This window comes from Anabrus simplex, chromosome 4 (assembly GCF_040414725.1).
Source record: "Anabrus simplex isolate iqAnaSimp1 chromosome 4, ASM4041472v1, whole genome shotgun sequence".
In the NCBI taxonomy this organism is placed as follows: domain Eukaryota; kingdom Metazoa; phylum Arthropoda; class Insecta; order Orthoptera; family Tettigoniidae; genus Anabrus; species Anabrus simplex.
In genome coordinates, this window is record NC_090268.1 from 103796483 (window position 1) to 103820876 (window position 24394).

Below are 24394 nucleotides of genomic sequence, written 5' to 3' on the forward strand. Positions count from 1 at the left end.
GAAAAATAAAAGTTTTCATTAAAACATGTATTTGGAATGTTCAAATAATTTGAAAACATCTTATAAATATTGAAGAAATTGTAATAGAATGGCAAGCAAAGACATTGGAAAAATGAACAGGCAGTGAGGATCGATCCCGCAACCTTCAAGCTACAAATCCGGAGCGAACCCCCTGAGCTATCCTGCCAATTGGAAGATCATATCGCGTATTCATAAGACCCACGACGAATATTTCAGCGCCCTTTTTCTCGCATCTGACCGAGTATTTGGGTTATAATACTTTGACAGATTTACAGTGGGATAATGACATCTTGTTAGTGAAATTATGAATTTAAAAAACACGCCTGGTGTTTTCCTTGTTAATGCACAGTACTGTATACGAGGAGGGGGCATAAGACATAGCATCTATATTTTTGCTGCCATTTTCAAGCTATTACCATGCAATGGGCATATTCCCAGAAAAGCATGACACTCATAGTACATGGGCACAGCGCGAGATGGCGGTGTATTGGATTGATACCGTGCACAGGGCGATGGAACAGCAGTAATGAATCAGGCTCCATACAAAGTGAATGTAACCAGGCAAGAATAGCGTTGGAAGTACTGGAACACCCGCCTTGCTTACCGGACTTATCTCCGTGCGATTTTAATTTCATCTCCAAAGGGAAAGAACAATTGTGTGGGGACGGTTTGGGACTCGAATGGACCGTGGTAACGCTGTGAAACATGAGATTGCAAAATTCACACATGGTGAGGCGACTGGTATCCGATGTCTCCCGCATATTCCCGGATAATCTAGGGGACGACTTGGAGAGTTTACCGTGAAGGTTGCTGTACTCTGAGAATGAACATTATGTAACACAAGAATTTCATGGATGACAGTTTCGTCGCGTCGTGTCCTACACCTGACAAACCTACTCACATCCATGCCAATAAAAATATTCACAGTGACTTATGCCCCAACCCTCGTAGTAGGCCTACTAGATGAACAGGGAGTACGATCTCTTAATGTTTTTTTCTCTCGATGAAATTTATCTCATCATCAACTGAATAACAATTTGAACGCCGTGATATAATGCTGTGAGAGCTTCCAATAAATCACAGGCAAATTTTTAAATCCACAGCAGAGCACACCAGATGTGTACGAGTATTAATATAATGCATCCTCGCTTTTTGTATGCACCAGACAGGGTTTACAGCTCTACACTCCTCATTAGCATCACAACGCAAGGCCTGAAACGCCCCCCAGGTCTGTTACTTGCCCTATTTGTTGTCGTCATACGCACAGTAACAATGGGAAAGGAAATGTCCATATAAAGTTTTATACATGGAAAATATGATTTTAAAAATCATGCCTATTAAATAAACATTAATGCTTCTAAAACGTAAATGCGACATTTGTTTCTAAAAAGAGGTCATCGGCATATTTTTCTTTATAAAAACATAACTACTCTGAAATGTATCACGTGTATTTAAGTAGACCAGTAGCGACCGAGCTGGCCATGTGTATTGTGACGCGCAGCTGTGAGCTTGTATTCGGGAGACAGTGGGTTCAAACCCCACCGTCGACAGTTCTGAAGATGGTTTTTCGTGCTTTCCCATTTTCACACCAGGCTGTAATTTGATTAAGGCCACGGCCGCTTCCTTTCCACTCCTAGCCCTTTCCTACCCCATCGTCACCGTAAAATCTATCTTTTTCGGTGCGAAGTAAAGCAACTTGCATAAATAAATAAATAAATAAATAAATAAATAAATAAATAAATAAATAAATAAATAAATAAATAAATAAATAAATAAATAAATAAAAATAGACCGAGCGAGCTGACAGCGCGTTCGGTTTCAGTGACCTGTAAACTTTGTTGACATAGATATGTCTTAGAGCTCAGGGGCATCCGAAAATTTGTGTAACGAAATAGTGTCATGTAACATAGCCCCGTGGATGGGGGTGGTAGAATGCATCCATGGTGCTCCCTGCCTGTCGTAAGAGGTGACTAAAAGGGGTCCCAAGGCTCTTAACTTGGGAGGGTGGTTTGGCAACCACGAGGCCCTTAGCTGAGTCCTCGCATCTCTTCCATTTACTTGCGACAGACTCCTCACTTTCATCTATCCTATCCGACCTCCCTTGGTCAAATCTTGTTCTTTTCGACCCTGACGGTATTAGGTTAAGAATCTTAGGGTGTTTTTTCCATATTTACGCCCTTCCTGGCCTTTGTATTTCTTGGGCCGATGCCTTCATTTTTCGAAGTGTCGGATCTCTTCCGTTTTTCTCTCTGATTAGTGTTAATAGAGAATATTTGCCTAGCTGTACTTTCTTTTAAAGCAGTAATCATCACTGCGACTATCATGTAACAAAATGTCTCACGGTAGTGTAACCTAGCAACCGTACAGGCTATCTCTAATGGCTGGCGGCAATATGAAATTAGCTGCCGTTGACCATGGCCGGGAGACATTATAAGACATATTATGATAGTTTGATTTTTCTATAGAGAAATTTGACACCCTCGTTTTAGGTTCATATTCCCGAAGGCGATTTTCTGTGCTTACCCATTTTCACACCACACAATGCGCAATTTTACCTTAATTATGGCAACTACTGGAATCTTCTTAATTGTATTGTAGTCCTTTTCTACCCCATCGTCACTTATGTTATAAACTATCTGTGTATAGCGACGTTAACCAGCTAGCGACTCTATGAGGTCTCACATTGCGAGAATAAAGAGGCAACTTCGAGATGTCTAGCTGAGCTAAACACTGCCTCCGCTTGTATCACGTTTCTAGTTTTCAACTTCCCATCCCATCTTTATGGATCAAGTTTTGTTTTCTTCTGATCAGCATAGGGCGTCTCATTTATAATAATGGTATTGGTTTTACGTCCCATTAACTTTTTTTACGGTTTTCGGAGACGCCGCGGTGCCGAAATTTCATCCAGCAAGAGTTCTTTTACGTGCCAATAAATCTACCGATACGGAGCTGACGTACGTGAGCACTTTCAAATACCATCGAATGATCTAGGATCGAACCTGCCAAGTTGGGCTTTAACCGTCCGAGCCACTCAGCCCGACATTTTTTTATTTTCACAGCTTCCGTTGCCCTTATCTTTCTTTAATCGATACCTTTATTCTTCGAATGGTCCGACTTCCCCATTCTCTCCCCTGTTTATAGTGATGTACGTACATTTAAAACAACAACAAAGAAACAACATGGTCATACAGCGCTGATGGGCTACAAAGTCCGGCTCCATGGCTAAATGGTTAGCGTGCTGGCCTTTGGTCACAGGGGTCCCGTGTTCGATTCCCGGCAAGGTCAGGCATTTTAACCATCATTGATTAATTTCGCTGGACCAGGGGCTGGGTGTAGCCTATGTATCGTCTTCATCACTATTTAGTCCTCATCACGACGCGCAGGTCGCCTACGGACGTCAAATCAAAAGACCTGCGCCTGGCGAGCCGAACATGTCCTCGGACACTCCCGGCGCTAAAAGCCATACACCATTTCATTTGGGCTACAAAGCGAATACTGCTCAGCCTGAAGGTCTGCAGATTACAAGGTGACGCATGGTCCGAATCCTCTCTTCTCTTAGCTTCCTAAACTGGGGTCGATATCTCACCGTCAGATAACTCGTCAGTTGTTATCACATAGGCTGAGTGGACCTCGAACCACCTTCAGATGCAGGTAAAATCCCTAATGTGGCCGGGAATAACACCCGGGGCCTCCTCGTGGTAGACCAAGAGGCAGGCCGTTTACCAAATAAAAAAAAGCTTTTCTTCATACTTTTGATTGGAAATGACTTCATTACCATATTTTTTAAATACTTCGTTATGTTTAGGAAGTTTGGTGTGGCTAAGTCCTTTTTAAACGATTACAATCAACTCTCTCTACATATTTGCACAAAATCTAACATGATGGGTAGCATCGACCTTTGTTAAAGCTAGAGGAGACCCTGCACAAATGTACATAAAATATATCTTACTAGATGCCTTTTTGTTTCTGACTCTCCATTCACTCAAAATTGTTCATCCCGCAAGATGACGCAGTTTATAAAATATTTTCTGATATATCATCGTATTCTAGAGCCTCCGGCTTCTCACCGCTGGGTTACGTGTTTCAGATCCCGGCCACTCTATGTGAGATTTGTGCTAGACAAAGCGGAGGCGGGGCAGGTTTTTCTCCGGGTACTCCGGTTTTCCCTGTTATCTTTCATTCCAGCAACACTCTCCAATATCATTTCATTTTGTACGTCAGTCATTAATCATTTCCCCAGAGGAATGTGACACGCTCGTCAGCCGGTACAATTCCTATCCTCGTCGCTAGATAGGGGTTTCATTAATTCCATTCCTGACTCGAGACAGCCTGTGGTTATTCATATTTGGCAATATTTTTTCATCGATGTTAAACTGTGCGAAATTTATATACTAAAAGGGCAATATTTCAGTTCTTATCTAGTAGATTGTCCGCCTCTGTGGTGTAGTGGTTAGCGTGATTAGCTGCCACCCCCGGAGGTCCGGGTTCGATTCCCGGCTCTGCCACGAAATTTGAAAAGTGGTACGAGGGCTGGACGGGGTCCACTCAGCCTCGGGAGGTCAACTGAGTAGAGGTGGGTTCGATTCCCTCCTCAGCCATCCTGGAAGTGGTTTTCAGTGGTTTCTCACTTCTCCTCCAGGCAAATGCCGGGATGGTACCTAACTTAAGGCCACGGCCGCTTCCTTCCCTCTTCCTTGCCTGTCCCATCCAATCTTCCCATCCCTGCACAAGGCCCCTGTTCAGCATAGCAGGTAAGTCCGCCTGGGCGAGCTACTGGTCATTCTCCCCAATTGTATCCCCGACCCAAAGTCTGAAGCTCCAGGACACTGCCCTTGAGGCGGTAGAGGTGGGATCCCTCGCTAAGTCCGAGGGAAAAACCGAACCTGGAGGATAAACAGAAGAAGAAGAAGAAGAAGAAGAAGAAGAAGATCCAGTAGATTTTCAGACATAATTAACTAATATAGATAGTTAAAAAACCTCGTGTCCTCATCCCGAGGTGGTGCAGCTCTTTTCAGGCACACCCCCAGTTGAGGTGAGCTGCATGTACCATTTCAACCACATACCAGCCCTCCTGCCATTCTTAAATTTCTGGCAGTACTGGGAATCGAACCCGGGCCCCCGAGGACGGCAGCTAATTACACTAACCGTCACGCTACGGAGGCGGACAATATAGATAGTGAGCCAATATATAGAAGCTGCATATACCGGTGTGGTATGATTTCCTCGTGCGCGAACAATCGGTTAACATACCCGTGTGGACAGAAGAGGAATTGGATTCGAGCTCTGTGAAAGGTCATTTTTTTCAAAACTTTTGTTCCAGGTATTAAAGGAGATAATACCTCCGCAATAAACATAACTTGTAGGAGACGCAATGGTTCGTGAAGAAGACTACTGATCATCTTTGACTGTGTCCCTAGCAGCTCAGGCGAACAGCAGGTGCAGAAGCAGTCGGGAGGAAACTATCGATTATTGATTCAGTTGGTCGAAGGCTTTGCCTTTGACACAATAGCAACAGAAGGCAGGCTTGTTGACACATGTGTCAAAGATGGCGCCTCAAGCGTGTTTTACGGGTCACGATCCTCTGAAGTACGGTCCAACGAGCTATTGATTGTGAACAAAGCCACCTCTTCAGTCCATTTTGGTACAAAGCAAATGTGTGGTCCCAGCGCTGGAAACACAAGCCACATCCAAGCAAGGACTGTGCTAGCTGGAGAATCAGCGATGGAATTCTGCGTGGTTACAGTCATTAACCGGAAGGGCGATCTGAGTTGTATCTATAGCTGAAAAAAGGCGCGAGTTTAAATCTAGTGCTCGGCAACATTTGTTTTATACCACCCCAGTTGGTTGAGAGCTTAGAGTTACTAGATGTTTAATTCCCGGATTTAAAAGATTTCAAATCCCACCGTCGACCACCCGCGAATTGTGTTCCTTTGTCTTCCTCACTCTAATTCAAGGCAAATATTGCCTCAGTATTCTCCTAAAGGTAACTGTTGATTATTTTAGAATCAGGACAAGTAATTACAGATACCATACGCACCTAACAACTAGCTCCCTCTGGGAATCAATGGTAGATTGTTAACCTGTGGATCCCAGGATCATGGGTTCAAACCTGTTAGAGTCCATTGGTACTTCATATCGTACGTTGCCGTGCAAAATATTTCTGGTGGCATATTTCATGTTTACCCGAAAAAGAAAACCCCTCTGTCATAGAACGTCCAACAAAGATCCGTTTCTGTGCCATCTTTTAGAATTAAACTGAACGTTGAAATTCACAAGCTGGCAGGGTGGATGCCATCAAATGATATGAAATGGCGTATGGTTTTTAGTGCCGGGAGTGTCCCGAGGACAAGCTCGGCTTGCCAGATGCAGGCCTTTTGATTTGACACCCGTAGGCGACCTGCGCGTCGTGATGAGGATGAAATGAGGATGAAGACGACACATACACCCAGCCAATTATGGTTAAAATTCCCGACCCTGCCGGGAATCGAACCCGGGACCGCTGTGACCGAAGGCCAGCACGCTAAGCATTTAACCATGGAGCCGGAGATTTAGCTAGTAATTCAGTACTAGACATTCACTCGCGTACAGGCATTCCGGTTTGACTATTGTGTTGTTGTGTTGTATTTTGAGGTTTTTAGATAAACACATTTTGTTATAGATATTCCTAGTTATATCGTGTGCTCTTTGTATTCTTTCTTTTACAGCGGATTTTTCCAAACCATTAGCTTGAATTGTTCCTCCCAAATATTTAAATTTCATTACTTTCCTTATTCGACCAATTTCTGTTATTAGAAATCCTGGAGCATTTTTTATAAGTTTCATAAATTTGGTTTTTCCTACAGATATCTTAAAACCTGTTCTGTTGGCTATTTCTTCCAAGAGATTGACTTGTAATGCTGAATTTTTCAGGTTTTCTGAAAGTAGGCAAAATCATCTGCAAATGCTAGACAATTTATTTTAACACCTCTATTCTTTCTTCCTAGCGTTCTTGGTGATATCTTGTGTTCTTTCAGTTTTCATTCCAAATTCTTACTATTTTATAAATTATTATTATTATTACTATTATTGTTATTCACCATTTTCCTTAAGTCTGGCCACGCCTTCCAGCGATATATGGATATGCAGTCGATAAGAACAATTTTCGTTGTGTTCGTTTTACTATGTTGGCGTGTAACCTTTACACACTCGCATAGGAAATTGAGCACAATGAAAATTGTTCTGATGGAATTCGTATCCATATGTGGCTGGGAGGTGTGACCAGATTTAAGCACAATAATGGACATGGTTATGAGGGTATTTAGCGGTTGTAGTAAGGATGTAAAGGAGAGGGCATATAAGTCTCTGGTAAGACCCCAACTAGAGTATGGTTCCAGTGTATGGGACCCTCACCAGGATTACTTGATTCAGAACTGAAAAAAATCCAAAGAAAAACAGCTAGACTTGTTCTTGGTGATGTCCGACAAAAGAGTAGCGTTGCAAAACAGTTGCAAAGTTTGGGCTGGGAAGACTTGGGAGAAAGGAGACGAGCTGCTTGACTAAGTGGTATATTCCGAGCTGTCAGTGGAGAGTTGGCGTGGAATGACATCAGTAAACGAATAAGTTTGAGCGGTGTCTTTAAAAGTAGGAAAGATCACAATTTGAAGATAAAGCTGGAATTCAAGAGGACAAATTTGGGCAAATACTCGTTTATAGGAAGGGGAGTTAGGGATTGGAGTAACTTACCAAGGGAGATGTTCAATAAATATCAAATTTCTTTGCAATCATTTAAGGAAAGGCTAGGAAAACAACAGATAGGGAATCTGGCACCTGGGTGGCTGTCCTACATGCAAATCAGTAGTGATTGATTGATTGATTGATTGATTGATTGATTCATTCATTGATTGATTGATTGATAAGAGGAGTATTGTCAGATCCTCGGTACTTTTTCTAAAGCGACGATATAGTTCATATAGTTTGAAGTACCAATGTCTCAGAGGCATAGGATGGGATGAAATGATCAGTGATATAGCAGATATTACAGTACTTTGGCGTTCTTTCTAATAATTGAGATTTTCGAAAGTTTAGTTATGTTAGTTGTAGATGTCCTTCCTATAGCCACGTTTGTCTGATTCCATCGGTTAAGCTTCCTGCGTTTTTTCTATATGATCTGAAATACACAAATCTGTTTACAATTTCCGTAGTAGTAATTGTCTTGATATGAGAAGAGTTGTTATCCATTCTCTCTCTGTCTCTCGTAATTCTTTTTGTATATACAGGGTGGTCGGAAACAACGTGAACCAAGTACAGGAGCGTTAGAGGGTTGGTCATGTTTATGAATAACTTTTTTTAAATAATTCCATATCTCGCGCAGTTGTCATTTTGTCAGCTGCTAAAGTTAACCAATCAGATCGCTTCGCGAGCGAATTCAAATGGGATTTGCGCGGCGATGTTGCTAAATCTGCAGGTGGCTTAGACGGGCTGGAGATCTATGCTGAGAAATCAACATCAGACACAAACACATCGCAGTTTCCAGCTAGTATCACCGTAGCGTGCCCGCTAAGACGCGGTTCATGCTCAAATCCCTCCCATGTTTCTTCGATTGATGCTCTCAAGTAGATTTGGCAACACCGCCTCGGACCCATTTGAATTCGCCCGCGAAGCGATCTGATTCGTTAACTGCAGCAGCTGATAAAATGACAACCACGTGAGATATCGAATTATATTTTTAAATTATCTTGTTTTTTCCTACTTGCTTTACATCTCACCGGCACAGATAGGTCTTATGGCGACGATGCGATAGGAAAGGGCTAGAACTGGGAAGGAAGCGCCCGTACCCTTAATTAAGGTACAGCCCCAGCATTTATCTGGTGTGAAAATGGGAAACCACGGAAAACCATCTTCAGGGCTACCAACAGTGGGGTTCGAACCCACTATCTCCCGGATTCAAGCTCACAGCTGCGCGCCTTTAACCGCACAACCAACTCTCCCGGTAAATTATGTATGAGTATGACCAACCCTCTAACGCGCACATACCTGGTTCACGTTATTTCCTACCATCCTGTATATCAATTTCATTGACCATAATTCATTTTATCTTTATTAGTTACTCAACTGAGGTTGGCACCAAGAAGGGCATCCTGCCGTATACATTCATCTCACTCCCATCCCCCATCCCGTTCATACGGGATTAAGAGGTAGACATACATAATATTTTCAGGACGGATTAAAGATGTGATTTTTCTCTTTCTGTCATCGAGATCATCCCGGTGTCCAATCGTTAGGAGACATCTAACTAGAGACGTCATTATTTTAATGCCTGAACTAGACTTCCACTTCATTAGGTCGTGCGAGCACATGACGTAGCCTACATGCAGGAGAGATGTTAAGTACGGAACAAAAGTGGCGCCTAACGAACTCTACAGAGGTGCTAGGCGTAGTACAGGCCTGGAATTCAGATCATTGACAGTAGGGCCATAATGCCTCACGCTACTGTAGTGCAATGGTAGAGCATGGACCATGAAATATGAGGGTTGTGGATTCGGTTCGCAATGGTGACCGTTTGACAATTTTTGTTCTGCGCTTAATATCCCTTCAGCCTTACTATAGTACCTAACAAATATTTAAGACCACCAGCGAAAATGAATGAATGAATGAATGAATGAATGAATGAATGAATGAATGAATGAATGAATGAATGAATGAATGAATGAATGAATGAACTTCAGGTCCTACATTTATTGTACGAATTGGTCAGAAAAATATTTTGTGACTTAGGTTATTCGTGTTGATGTATACATTATGGAATGCAAATATTGAAATACCGAATTAAGTGTAAGAGTTATAATTTTTGAAACATTTTGAGAACTTACGAAATATCCCACTTCTTCACGAAACTACAGAAAGTATATAGCTGCTTTATATTTTTCTAAATAACTATCATATAGGCTGTATTACCAACATTAAAGAAGCCCCAAGATATTAAATGAAAACAAAGGAGAATAAGGTAAATAAAGTTGTTAAATTCAAGTACCTTGGTGAGAGTCGATAAAGAAGAAAACCGGTAGAGAGCCAGAAAAATCGAGCTTGCATTCCACCTTACGAAAAACACATATGACAAGAAATCGATTTCTGTTATGACTAAACTACGACACTATCAGACATTAATCCAAGCAGAGTGTCTGTATGGTTCAGAATGCCTAGGATTAACAACCAGAAAACACATTGAAGAAATAGAGAAGAAGGAAAGAAAGATTTTAAGAGAGATTCTCGGGCCATAAAGATGTGCTCACGCATACCGATTATGCAGTAACAAAGAAATATATAGCTAAAACATGCAGCAGGATTTTTGATACAATGCGCAAACGAAGGGTTAAATTCTTTAGACATTTTTCAAGAATTCCCGACGGCAGACTCACTAAGAAAATTTTAGCCGAATAGGAAAGGCAACTCTTATGACAAATGGTTTGTTAACACCAAGAAGGATTTGCAAGAAATGAACATCATGGATCATGACATCCATAAGAGAAGCACTTTCAGGAACAATATGCACACATTAGACATTGGAAGCTGTAAACAAGAAAATGAAGGAATACTGGTGCCAAAGAAAACTGAAACCATGAAGAGTTATTTACGTGGTCGATAACTGGCCAAAATCGATTATGAATGAAAAAGACTCTATATTGGCACAAATGCCAAGAGATGACAGTATAATAGGGCCGTTTTTTCTGGGAATGTTTTTTTTTTTTGAAATTCCGCATTGAAAAATCTTTGGAACTTGCACTCCTAGCGTAGTGCAGGCTTCGCTGAATATATCGCAGGGGTCGATACATGTTACAGATTGAGAATTATCGCTGACTGGTGTTTTATCTTTGAGGTTACAGTCACCGTCCGAACTGGGAAGTGATTGTCGTGGAAAATGCAGAAGAAACGACCCTGTGATATTTTCATCTTTCGGCTTTTACGGAAGTATACACTCTGTTGGATAAGATAGCGGGTTCAAACCCGGCAGAGATAGTCGGATTTTTGAAGGGCGGAGAAAAGTCCATTCGACATTCCATGTCGTACGATGTCGGCATGTAAAAGATCTCTGGTGACACATTTGGTGTTTACCCGACAAAATTCATTAAATCTCAGCCACAGACGCCCAAGAGAGTTTCGGTTTACTCTATCTACCATCTAGTGGGCCTAGAGTAAAACGGAACGTCGAAATTGACGAGCAGACAGCCAGATGGCGTCAAATTGAAATGTCTGCACACAGTAGCTGAGGCCATACGATTATTATTATTAATAATAATAATGTTATTTGATTTACGTCCCTCTAACTACTTTTACGGTCTTCTGAGACGCCGAGGTGCCGGAATTTAGTCCCGCAGGAGTTCTTTTACGTGCCAGTAAATCTACCGACACGGGGCTGTCGTATTTAAGCACCTTCAAATACCACCGGACTGAGCCAGGATCGAACCTGCCAAATTGGGGTTAGAAGGCCAGCGCCTTAACCGTCTGAGCCACTCAGCCCGGCATTATTATTATTATTATTATTATTATTATTATTATTTTACCCCAAAAGTGGGGTACTTTTATAGGTTATTGAAATGTTTCAGAAATTGTGATTCATAAACTTCATTCGATATTTCAATGGTTCTTTTGTGTAATTTGTATACCAACAGGAATAAGCCAGATAAATGTAGGTTTATTAACTGAACTCCGCTGGTGGCGTTAAACTTTTATTATGTACTGTATGCGTACTCGAAACGACCTAACAAGATGAAAACGAGTATAATGAAATCGTGAAGGCTAAATATTAAATTCTTTTTTAATGGCCTGACTAGAGAGAAACGCGAACAAAGATCAGTTCTCAGCCAACCAGCTCCTTACATATTATAGATATTATAAGGAGTGGTACTCACCCGAAGACGCCCACAGCCACAGCTGCCTCCCGCAGTGCCCGTTCCTGGTCCATCTCGACGAGTGCCTCTGGTCGGATGGTGGCTGTATTGCGGGGCTGTCGCTCGTTCTGCACGGCTGTGGACATGACACACACGGCTGAGTACTTAATAAGGCGCGACATAAAAAGAGGGGACATTCTTAAAGGGGGGAAATGAAAGTGTCAACTTGGAATATTTTTAAAAATACCTGCATTTATATACTCTTTAAGGTTTTTGATGTTCACCATTGATGGTTTAACCCTTTGAGTGCCAGCTGAACTTGAAAATTCCTCTATATAAATTATCAGACTATTTTGCCCGAAAATGCATACTATTTATATAAATTTTGATATCTTGCGAAATACAGTATTTGAAGTAAATGCTGTTATTTTTCTAGTTTGAATTTGAAGGTTTATTTTGCAGATAAATGAACAATGTAGGCCTAGTAAATATTTCTACAAAACACCGAGCAAGTGGCCGTGCGGTAAGGGGCGCGCAGCTGTGAGCTTGCATTCGAGAGAGAGTAAGTTCTAACCCCACTGTTGGCAGCCCTGCAAATGGGCTTTCGTGGGTTTCCATTTTCACACCACGCAAATACTGGGGCTATACCTGAATTAAGGCCACGTTCGCTTCCTTCTCCCCTCCAAGCCCTTTCTTATTCCAAATTTTCCAAATTTGTCAGTAGCCTTTTTTATACTTATTGTACCTTTGCAGCAAATCAAGTATGCCTCAGGTATATTTTCACCGGGCGAGTTGGCCATGCGGTTAGGGCCGCGCAGCTGTGAGCTTGCATCCGGGAGATAGTGAGTTCGAACCCCACTGTCGGCAGCCCTGAAGATATTTTTCCGCGGTTTCATACTTTCACACCAGGCAAATGCTGGGGCTGTACCTTAATTAAGGCCACAGTCGCTTCCTTCCCACTCTTAGGTCTTTCCTATTCCATCGTCGCCATAAGTCATATCTATGTCGATGTGACGTAAACTGTTGTAACCAAGGTTGAAGTTTACAAAACACAACTTTTATTGCTTCACTTTATGATATTTACACAAATAACTGAAATTTATTTTGAAGCAAAAAGGAATATTGAATCTTGAAAGAAGTCTGTCTTTATACAATATGTACAGGTTTGCAGTCTTTATATACACTTCTATCTCGAAAAGATAGTCTTTGTGAATTGACACGTTGATAGTCGAGAACTATCTGGCACACTAACATAAATGTTCATGAGAGTCCTTGTTTGTTGAAGTGCCTGAATTCCTAAAAAGCAAGTTCAATTGATTGAAGAAATTCCACCTAGCGAAACTAAGGGAGCTTGCATAAATTAGGGAATGAAAATGGCTTGTAAAAGAATTACGGACATAGGCAGCGGAAACAGGTAAGGGAGCGGTGACCAGAGGTGAAACCTCGTACTGCCAGAAATTCAGTCCACCTGGTCGAAGCACATTTTCAAGAGGAGTAGCCTCCGTGCTCGACGTAGGGTGTATTCTGGAGCTGGACACCGGGGCAAGTGGGCGATTGAGCAGGAAGGGAGCTCCTATTTATACTACACTCGATGGTCAGGCACGCGCACTGAGGGCTGCGCGTCGAAGCTAGCAGAATGATACACAGGCGCGCGTGCAGCTGGCTGACGGAGCGAGAAGTGAGCGCCGGACATACAACATAAACCAAATTGTAAAAAAATGTATGTTTTCATCTGGTTCAGTGTTTCTTGCTCTGCGTACCATTGAACGTCATTATTGTTTACATTCATCATGCATAGTGATTTGGAGAATATTCGTTTTACTTCACCCATGATCTACAAAACAACTCTTACGTTTAAGAGAAGGTTCTTGAACGTCCTTATTAGTCATGACACTATTAAAACATTGTTTGACATATGCCAAGAGCAATTAGATTGTATTTGGCACCCTAAGGGTTAAATACAGGCTACTGAACACTGCTCATCTGTATCACTTATAAATATATCGTGATAATAAATATCTCCGAGATACTAGCTCGTACACAAACTGTTATACTGTACACGGTATCTCGCATAACGATGAATGTAGGAGATTAATGATATAGTTACGGACCAACTGTCTTGTGTGGTGCTTATCTCCTATGTTCAACGTAGCGAAATCGAATCCCGAAGCAGACGGTTAGAATTTAGATTTACTTACGTTAAAAATGCAACCTTTCAGGGCAAAATTTTATTTTTAAACTGATAGTACTTGAAATTACTTCAGATGTTATGGTCGGCTAAATAGTATGCCTTAAAGCTAATTTTGTTTTCGTCTTCTGGATTTAAAGTTCTGACGTTTTATCCAGTACAGGGGGTGGGGAGTGCATACGTAAGATTATCACTGGATACATTTACTGCCTCCCTTATAAGGCTGATTTTAGCTGTAGACATAACAATGATACTGGTTTATCAGGGAGTATACGGTCGATTCAATTATTCTATATAATCTCAGCTTATGCAGGCGAAAGCTTTTCATACTTCTTACGACAGATAGCGACTCAATAGAAAGCGAGAATTTGTTGAAAATTAGTCTTTTTAACCCCTATAAATCGGTATCTTGTTCCAGGTGCCTATCTAACGCTTATTCTTAGGTGGTACTGCATAAGGTATAGTGCCAAGGGAGTTGCACATCCAGGTTGTTCATCTGCAGTGTAGCTACCATGCAGTATGCAGGGAGAACCGAGTGAGTAGCGCTGTACTGCTTCGGCATTTAGAAACGCTAGTTCATAGAAATCCAATGTTCTCTGAGTGTTATATTGTATCTTATATCCATTCACAATCTGCCCTTGGATATCCACGGTTTAAACTGTCGTAACAGGCGACTAAAATGGGCCCAGGAGCTCTTGACTGGGGAGCGTGGGTCAACGTCCGCAGGGCCTTTAGCTGAGTCCTGGCATTGCTTCCAGTTACTTGTGACAAGCTCCTCGCTGTAATCGTTCCTGTCCGACCTCCCTTGGTCAACTCTTGTTCTTTTCCGACCCAAACGGTAGTAGGTTTCTGAGGCATAGGCATTCTTTCATTTTCATGCCCTTTGTGGCTGTTGTCTTTCTTTTGCTGACTGGACCTCTTATTCCTTTTTCTCTGATTAGTGTTAGTAGAAGATGATTGCCCAGTTGTACTTAGTCTTAAAACAATAATCACCACCACCACCTGTTGAAGTTAAAAGGCTGTGTCCTTAATCACATCATTCTTTTCCATTCTTTCTTCTTCGTTTTGCTTCATGACTGAGGTGTCGTGACTATCATAATATTCAGCCCTCTAGCCGATGAACCATACTCCGCCATTCTTCCCTATCTAAAGCTTTCAATGTGGTTGCTCTGAGAGAACACTGTAGGGGGCCGTTCACCATGTCAATCCATCGCGTTGGTACTCGTCCTCGTTGCCTGGTTCCCTGGACTTTGCCCTCAACAATCAGCTTTTGAAGACCACCATCTCGGCGCATTATATGCCCAAAGTAGCGTACAATCCGCTGAGAGACGTTGCACGATAGACGAACTTTTATCTGAAGTTGGTTCAGGATTGATGTGTTCATGCGATGAGCTGTCCAAGGAATCCTTAACATTTTCCTCCAGCACCACATTTCAAAGCTTTCTATCCATTCACGATCACGTTTGAGGATGGTCCTCGTCTCTGCGCCATACAAGAAGACTGAGAAGACTAGAGATTCAACGAGCTTCTTTTTTATATTGATGGTGATATTATTTTTCCAGATCTTCCGCAGACGGATCATCGCTACCTTTGCTATTTCAATTCAACGCTTTATTTCATCTTTGGAACTACCAGAATTGGATAGTAAGGAGCCTAGATATGCATAGTGATGTACAACTTCACACCCTCCAATCTGTTTGATATGTGGACTGTTGTTGTTCTTACGATCAACAATCATGACTTTGGTTTTCTGTCGATTTAGGCGTAATCCAATTTCTAGGCTTGCTTCCTCCACTCTCTTGATCAGCTCTGTCAACTCCTCTTCAGATGATGCTATCAAGGTGGTGTCATCAGCAAATCTCAAGTTGTTGATCTTGCATCCTCCAATGGAAAACCCTTTGCCCCAGCCATCTAATGCAGTTCTCATTGCATATTCACCATAGATATTGAAAAGTAACGGTGACAGGATACATCCCTGGCGAACTCCAGCCCTTGTACGAAACTGCTGAGACTGTTTGTTTGGAATCTTCACAGTGGCTGTATTTTCCTTATACAAGGACTTAAGGAGATCAATCAAATGGAGTGGCAAACCCATGTCATTCAACATTTTCCAAATATGGTTCCATTTGACAGTATCGAAGGCCTTTTGGTAATCAATAAAGCACAGGTATACCGGAACATTGAATTCTCTAGGCTTTTCTATGATTTGTCTTAGACTTAAGATCTGTTCTCGAGTGCCTTTTCCTTTCATGAATCCAGTCTGGACTTCAAGAATTTGATACTCTAGGAATGCCCGGAGTCTCTTGTGCAGGATATGAAGCATAACTTTACTGGCATGTGAAATCAAAGCAATTAAGCGATAATTTCCACATTTTTCCTCGATCTTTTCTTGTGAATTGGGACAAAGATTGACTGTACCCATTCCTTGGACCATCTTCTAGAATTCCATATTGCTTGACAGATTTTCAACAGCATTTCAATTCCAGCATCGTCTATAGCTTTCAAGACTTCTGCGCTTATTCCATCAGGTCCACACGCTTTTCCAGTTCTCAGAATTTTTTTTTTTTTTGCTAGTTGCTTTACATCGCACCGACACAGATAGGTCTTATGGCGACGATGGGACAGGAAAGGCCTAGGAATGGGAAGGAAGCAGCCGTGGCCATAATAAAGGTACAGCCCCAGCATTTGCCTGGTGTGAAAATGGGAAACCACGGAAAACCATCTTCAGGGATGCCGACAGTGGGATTCGAACCCACTATCTCCCGATGCGAGCTCACAGCTGCGCGCTCCTAACCGCACGGCCAACTCGCCCGGTCTCAGCATTTTCAAAGCCATTTCTACTTCATCTCGGAGGATGTCAGGTTCAGGATCTGACTGTTTGTCTATCTTCACTTAGTCTTGTGCATTGTTTACTGTACAGATCCTGGCAGTACAATCTCCATGTTTCCAGAACATTCTCTATATCCACAACATCATCACCCTGTGAGTTCTGTATATTCCAGGAATATGGCTTGAATTCTAGAGTGATTATTCTAATTTTGTTAAAAAGATTCTTCCTGTGATTTTGATTTGCATGGTCTTCAATCTCAAAACAAATGTTACTAAGGAAATTACTCTTACCTCTTCTACAAGAAGACTGAATCCTTCTATCAAGATCAGACATTTGCTCTGTTTTTTCTTTAGTGTTAATGCCAGATTTTTTAAGGCACCTTGTTTCTTTTACAAGCTGAAGGGTCAAGTCAGAGATCCACTGTTGCCTTCTAGTATTTGGTACTCGAGATTCATTCAAAGAGGACTCTATCCAGTTTTTAGTCACATTCCACTGCCCTTCTGCAGTTGTTACTGGATCCTGTAATATGGAGGCTCTTCGCGCCAATGATTCCTTGAATGACGACATATTAACTACTTGTGGTATCCTGTGTGATCTTTTAACTGGTGTTTGAAGTTTTATTCTTATTTCTGTTCTAAGAAGCTGATGATCACTGCCACATACTGCACCTGGACAGGTTTTGGTGTCCATTACAGAAGACCTCCATCTTGAACTGATCAAGATGTAGTCAATCTGATTTTTATATTGACCATCAGGCGAAGTCCATGTGTACATGTGCCGTATGTGATGCTTGAAGACTGTATTAGTTACAGTGAACCTGTCTTGAATTGCAAACTCAAGAAGCCTGTTCCTCCGTTCATTTCTTTCTCCAATTCCGTATCTTCCTATCAATGTTCTGACATGCTCATCATGTTGTGTTGAACCAATTTTGGCATTGAAGTCTCCCATTACAATAGTTATTTCTCTGCTTGGAAAAGCTGAAACAGTAGCATCAAGATCTTGATAGAAGCGGTCGATTATTTCATCAGACGCATCCGCTGTTGGGGCATAAACCTGAACGATGTTGATTGAAAGTGGCTTGCATTTAAGACTTAATGTTATAATGAGGTCATTAACAGGTTTATATCCTTTCACTAGGCCATTCAATTTGTCACTGATCACAATTGCGACCCCGTTACTGCTTTTTTCTTCATTTCCAGAAAAGTAGACCGAATGATTACCACTTCTAAAATGGCAATTTTTCCAGTGAGTTTCACTTAGCCCAGCCACTCCTATATTATACCTTTCCAGCTCTTGTATTATCAGAAGTTTTCCTGAAGCTAAAAGTCCTCTCACATTCCAAGTAGCCACATTCTGCTTTGTTCTTCCAGTCGCAAATTTCGCACATGCAGCCTGGTTGTCTACATGCACATGCCCAGTAGCACATTTCACACTTTGCAGCCTGGAACCGCAAAAGCGCCGGTTGTCAGCCGGGTCGCATGACGAATTAGATCCTTTTAAAGCAGCTATCATGATAGTGTTCATGGGAATAATAGTGTAGTGAGGTCCCTCTCTCTTCCACACCGCAGTACCACAACCGAAAAACCAGTCATTCTGGTGACGCTTAAGGCTCCCCGCTCTTGATCCATCTCGAGCATGAATTGCTCTGTGCATCAAGTCGATACTGATAGCGACAAACAATAGCGTTACTCTCTGGACGAGGCTCTTGCTTTATTTCAGACGAGGAGTGATAAAACAATGGTGGTTTGGTAGTTGTTGAGTACCTGTCATCTGTTTCTTCGTCTTCTTCAAGTTTGTAGCCACTTTGTATCTGATATCTGATGGAAGTATGCTAGTCAAAGATTGAGTCTTCTGGACTGGCAACTGCTGCATTTATGATTCAGTCGAATTCGTAAAGGACGACGTCCACATGCTTGGCATGAGTAGAAATTTCCAACATAGGTGCTGGACATTCTCCTACTGAAAAGCAAAGATCTAGGACTGTCAAGCGGAACACTAGTGCTGTGCACATCAAGTTAAAAGCCTGTCAATTTTCAAACGATGTTATTTCTTGACAAGAATTTTCCTTTCAGCTCCATGAAATAATTCTTGAAGGACAGGGCCCGTTAGTTTGGTTCCTACATACTTGGGCTCAATGCAGTGCTAAGAAATGGTGGTGTAGTGGTTAGTTTGATCAGCTTCCAACCCCCCCCTCGGAGGCCCGGATTCGATTCCCGTATCTGCCACGAAATTTGAAATTTGGAACTGGATCCACTCAGCGCCGGGAGATGAACTGAATAGAGGGGGTTTCGATTCCACCTCAGCTATCCTCGAAGTGTTTCTTCGTGTTTCCCACTTATCCTTCAGGCAAATGCCGAGGTGACACCTTACTTAAGGCCACAACCGCTTCCTTCCATCTTCCTTGCCTATCATTTCCGATCTTCCCGTCCCACACAAGGCCCCTGTTCAGCAAAGCAGGTGAGGCCGCCTGGGTGAGGTACTGGTCTTCCTCCCCAGGTGTAACCCCCGACCCAAAGTCTCACGCTCCAGGACACTGCCCTTGAGGCGATAGAGGTGGGATCCCTCGTGTAGTCCGAGGGAAAAACCAACCCTGGAGGGTAAACGGATTAAGAAAGAAAGAAAGAAAGAAAGAAAGAAAGAAAGAAAGAAAGAAAGAAAGAAAGAAAGAAAGCAGTGGTAAAAAGAAAATTCGGCGTTATTGGAGAAGAAACTTCATACATGTGACATAAGTAAACAAGTATGAGAAATCTTTTTTGAATAGGCGTTGTAAGATCAACTCCATTAGTGATAGAATATTAATGAAATGTTCAAATATTTTTAATTGCCTTGGAGTTTGAAGTCCAACTAATTGACAGACGTCTAAAGAAAGATCGTTGTTGTGTACTTCAGTTTGTCCACTCCATATTGAACGTCACTGTATTCTTCGGCTCCTTGGCTGAATGGCCAGCGTAGTCACCTTCGGTTCAGAAGACCCCGGGTTCGATTCCCGACCGTTCGGAGATTTTATCCTTAAAATTGTTAATTCCACTAGCTTGGGGACCGGGTATTTATAATGTCCTCAACCTCCCCTCAACACACACAAAACTATCCTCCAGTACACTAACACGCAGTTTCCAATACACTGCAGATGCCACCCACCCTCGCCGGAGGGTCTGCCTTACAAGGGCTGCACGTGGCTGGAAATAGACAGACGAAATTAAAATATCATATTTATCTGTATAATCGTCTGTTTGGCTGTAATTTCTGAATGTATACCTGAAACTTAGTTTTTATCCCAGAAAGAAAAATCAAATTAAAAAATATGGAACTGCACAATGTCAGAATCAGCTGAAATTATTCTGTTATCTTGGTAGTATGATAACAGAGGATAATAGATGCTTCCTGGAAGTAAAGAGAAGAATAGCATTGGCAAAACAGGCATTTATGAGCAAGAAAAACATTTTAACCAGCACACACACGAATATAGATGTCAAAAAATCCTTTGAAAAATCATTTGTATGGAGTACACTTCAGTATGGAAGTGAGAGTTGGACTCGGGGTAAATTACAAAGAAATCGACTTGAAGCTGCTGTAATGTGGATATGGCGGAAAATGACCAGAACGAGCTGGACGGAAAGAAAAACCAACCTGGAAGTCTTGAGGGAAGTTAAAGAAGAGAGAAGATTTTTAAACGAGATGGAAAACAGGAAATTAAAATTTATTGGACATGTCATCAGACACAATACTTTCATCACTAACATTCTTGAAGGGAAAGTGCTGGGAAAGAAAGGCAGAGGACGACATCAAGAAGAGGTTAGGTTGTGTCAATTACATGGAACTGAAACGAACAGCCAATGAAAGGAAAGAGTGGTTGCATCGAAAAGGCATTAGCCTTTAGAATATTGATTGATTGACAATGCCAGAGAGAGCCAAGAAACAAATACGTCCCGACAAGACGCTGATAGAGAGAGGCTGTCCACCTGCGTGTCTCAGAATCTCAGCGACCACACGAGGAGTCGACAGAAATTTAATCATCCATACGCTCATTGATAGTTCCTTCAACGACGACTACAACAAATATAAAAGTTTTACATCCTCTTTGAAGTCAGTCAATAGGATAATTTGATTCCCTGAAGTAAATACCTTCATAAAAACAATTCGTCCCCTGTTAAGAGAACTATTTAACTTTCTGTAATAATTCATGCATTCCCTTGTTGCAGGCAAGTAGCCTTACGCCGTGAAATAAATTTAATTACTTTAGCTGTATCCCTCTGAACCACAAAAATCTCGTTCTTCCGTGCAAAACGTATTTACTGATTTCGCTCTTTTAAGATACGTTAACAAATGATATCTATTACATCGTTCACATACACATCTACGTCTAGGGTCATAATAGGCTTTTGTCCTACACAGTTTGAAATGGAAACCATGTACAGCCCGCATCCATTCCTGCGTCATCAAAGAAATTGCCTTTGAACCTTGTCTTTATTATTTGCGTGTGTGATTTATATTTTACTAGCTGATGTACCCGTGCTTCGCTACGGAATTATACATTGTACACAGAATTCTAGGTTAGATAGTGTACACGTTGTGAGCAAGATTGTATGAAATTGCATAGCTCTTAACGTTACCCTAGAAACGCGACGGGGAAGTCACCAAACATCTTTTCTCGTGAAGACTGAGTCAGAGAATTTTCACTGTATATTTTCACATATCATCAGTCACAATCAGGTTGGGGATCTTTCATTATAATTGTAGACACTCACTCTCCACCTGCCTTTTTACATCCTCAGAAAGACTTTCTTAGTAGTTTTTTCCAACTGAAATGAACATAGGTCATTACAATGACGTCAGTAGGAATGGCGCGATTAAAAGCAATGCTTTCATACGAAATTCTCGATCAAATGAAAAACCACACATTTTCTCACTTTTAACGAACAGGACTAAGCTGCCGATCTAACCGTCCATTGTTCCAGAGCTGGAATGACCAAGCCGCAGAGCCGTGAACACTCTTCTTCGTCCCTTTTAGGCGGGGAGGGAGTCGAATAGTGGCGACTCCCAGGGCAAAAACTATGCCCTTTTACTAATCTGTTTCCTAGGAATACCCGATGAGTCGGAAAGTATCAATTCATTACACTGGCGGCGGAAAAATCTATCTGACATATAGGCAAATTTTTCCTCCAAGCCAGAGGAGAAACTCCCTCTTCACTGCTAATTTGGAATAAAATGAATGTAGAATTTAATAAAAATGAAGAGGACGAAGCTTTTCTTAAGAAACGACTCTTTTCAGGTTTGAATTTTGAGTTATTTGGTGAATTGTGGTGCTATAATTTGGAATAGCCCTAATTGTTATTCTAGACCAGGCCATACTACTACTACTACTACTACTACTACTACTACTACTACTACTACTACTACTACAACACAGTCTCTGCCTTAAGTATGCCCACTGCTCATTCAAAACAGTACGTCAGAGTAGGGATCGAATAGCTGGAATACTATGATGAACTGGTATGTTATGTACCAGCAGTATCAGAAAATGTATGAACCAGAGGAACGGCATCCTAAAGAAGAAAGTTTTCTAACTCCTCAGCTATTTCCCGCCAATATTCAGTCAGGCTATTATTCTCGGTACGCAGCAGTAATCCCATCTATCGGAGTTGAGAGGCAGCATAAGAGACAAAGAACATTACAACAAACAATGGTCAATGTAATGTTATTTTTGGTCAATGTTATGCGCTTTCGACATTGTAGGCCTTCACATTTAGTTTTCTTCCAACTCTGAAATACCACTCTTATCATAGTCGGTACGTTAAAACTGAATAAAACATAAATTACCGGAAATTGTATTCTCTATAACTTTCGTTATGTAGTACTTTTCGATAGGACCAATAACACAGGTATTTAAAAAGTATATTTTAGGCGCCTTCCCCTAAACTAAAATTTCATCCAGGGTGAATAAAATTGTTTATAGCTTAGACTGTACTGTTGTTTCTTATTCCTCGACTCTATATACCGATTTTCATTAAATTCTGTTAACCCATTTTCTCGCGGCTCGGCGTTGATATGGACTTAGCAACAAAAGTACATTCATGAATGTCTGTGTTATCATAGCCGGTACGGAAAAAATGTATAAGACATAAATGGTCGGAAATTTAATTCTATATAACTTTGGTTATGTAGTATTTATCGATACGACCACTAACAATATAAATATTCGAGAATTAACATTTAGGCCTTCCACTAAACTACCATTTCACTCAGCGTGAATTAAATGATTTATAGCCTAGATTGTAGGGGCTCATTCTTAGAATTTGCATACCAACTTTCAATGAGATAGGACCGCTAATAATGTAAATATTTAGTAATTAAGTTTTAGGCCTTCCCATAAACTACCATTTTACTCAGCGTGAATAAAAATTATTTATAGCCTAGATTGTAGAGACTTATTCCCCGACTTTGCATACCGATTTTTATTAAATTCTCTTTAGCCGTTTTCTAGTGATGCGTGTACAGACAGACAGACAGACAGACAGACAGACAGACAGACAGACAGACAGACAGACAGACAGACAGACAGACAGACAGACAGACAGACAGACAGACAGACAGACAGACAGACAGACAGACAGACAGACAGACAGACAGACAGACAGACAGACAGACAGACAGACAGACAGACAGACAGACAGACAGACAGACAGACAGACAGACAGACAGACAGACATAACGGAAAAATAAAGAAGTGCATTTCCTAGTTACTGTAGACATGACCGATACAGAAATACCATTCTTTTCAAATTCTGAGCAATGTACAGAGAAAACTCTTATTTTATATATATATATAGATTAAACTGAATTGTTCTGTCCACTAAAGACACTAATGTATATTGAATTGAGATGCGTTCTGTGTTATGTTGCTAATAATAAGACTTTTCCAAGAGGATACATTCATTTCAAATATTTTCATATAACCCCATGATAAATTCCTTGGTTTGATTGAGTAACAGTGAAGAAAGTTATCTGAAAGCCGTAAACGTAGTTAGTAGGACGTAAGATTATTATTATTATTATTATTATTATTATTATTATTATTATTATTATTATTATTATTATTATGTTTAGCTCCGTGGCATGCTGGTTTCGGTCTAGGGGGTTCCGGCTTTGATTCCCGGCCGGGTCGGGGATTAAACTTCCATTGGTTAATTCCGATGGCTCAGGGGCTAGAAGTGTGTGCCGCCTTAATCATTTGAATTTGTCATAGGTAGGGCCCCATCCTCATAGAGGCACCTGCACTAGGCCCCTTCGGAGGTCACAGGCCATTAAAGATTATTATTATTATTCGTGTTTATTTGCTTTACGTCGCACCGACTCAGATAGGTCTTATGGCGACGATGGGACAGGAATGGGCTAGGAGTGGGAAGGAAGCGGCCGTGGCCTTAATTAAGGTACAGCCCCAGCATTTGCCTGGTGTAAAAATGGGAAAACACGGAAAACCATCTTCAGGGCTGC

The 24394-nt window shown here is 41.4% G+C and overlaps 1 protein-coding gene across 9 annotated transcripts in view; it reads right to left on the reverse strand.

Annotated features, from left to right (window-relative positions):
• Positions 1-24394, reverse strand: part of LOC136872446 (photoreceptor-specific nuclear receptor) — a 310883-nt gene that overhangs the window by 65166 nt on the left and 221323 nt on the right. For all 9 annotated transcript variants that reach the window (XM_067146265.2, XM_067146264.2, XM_067146262.2 and 6 more), the window contains one exon: positions 11907-12021. In XM_067146265.2, coding sequence (XP_067002366.1) covers positions 11907-12021 — 115 coding nt within the window. The remainder of the gene's footprint in view (positions 1-11906; positions 12022-24394) is intronic.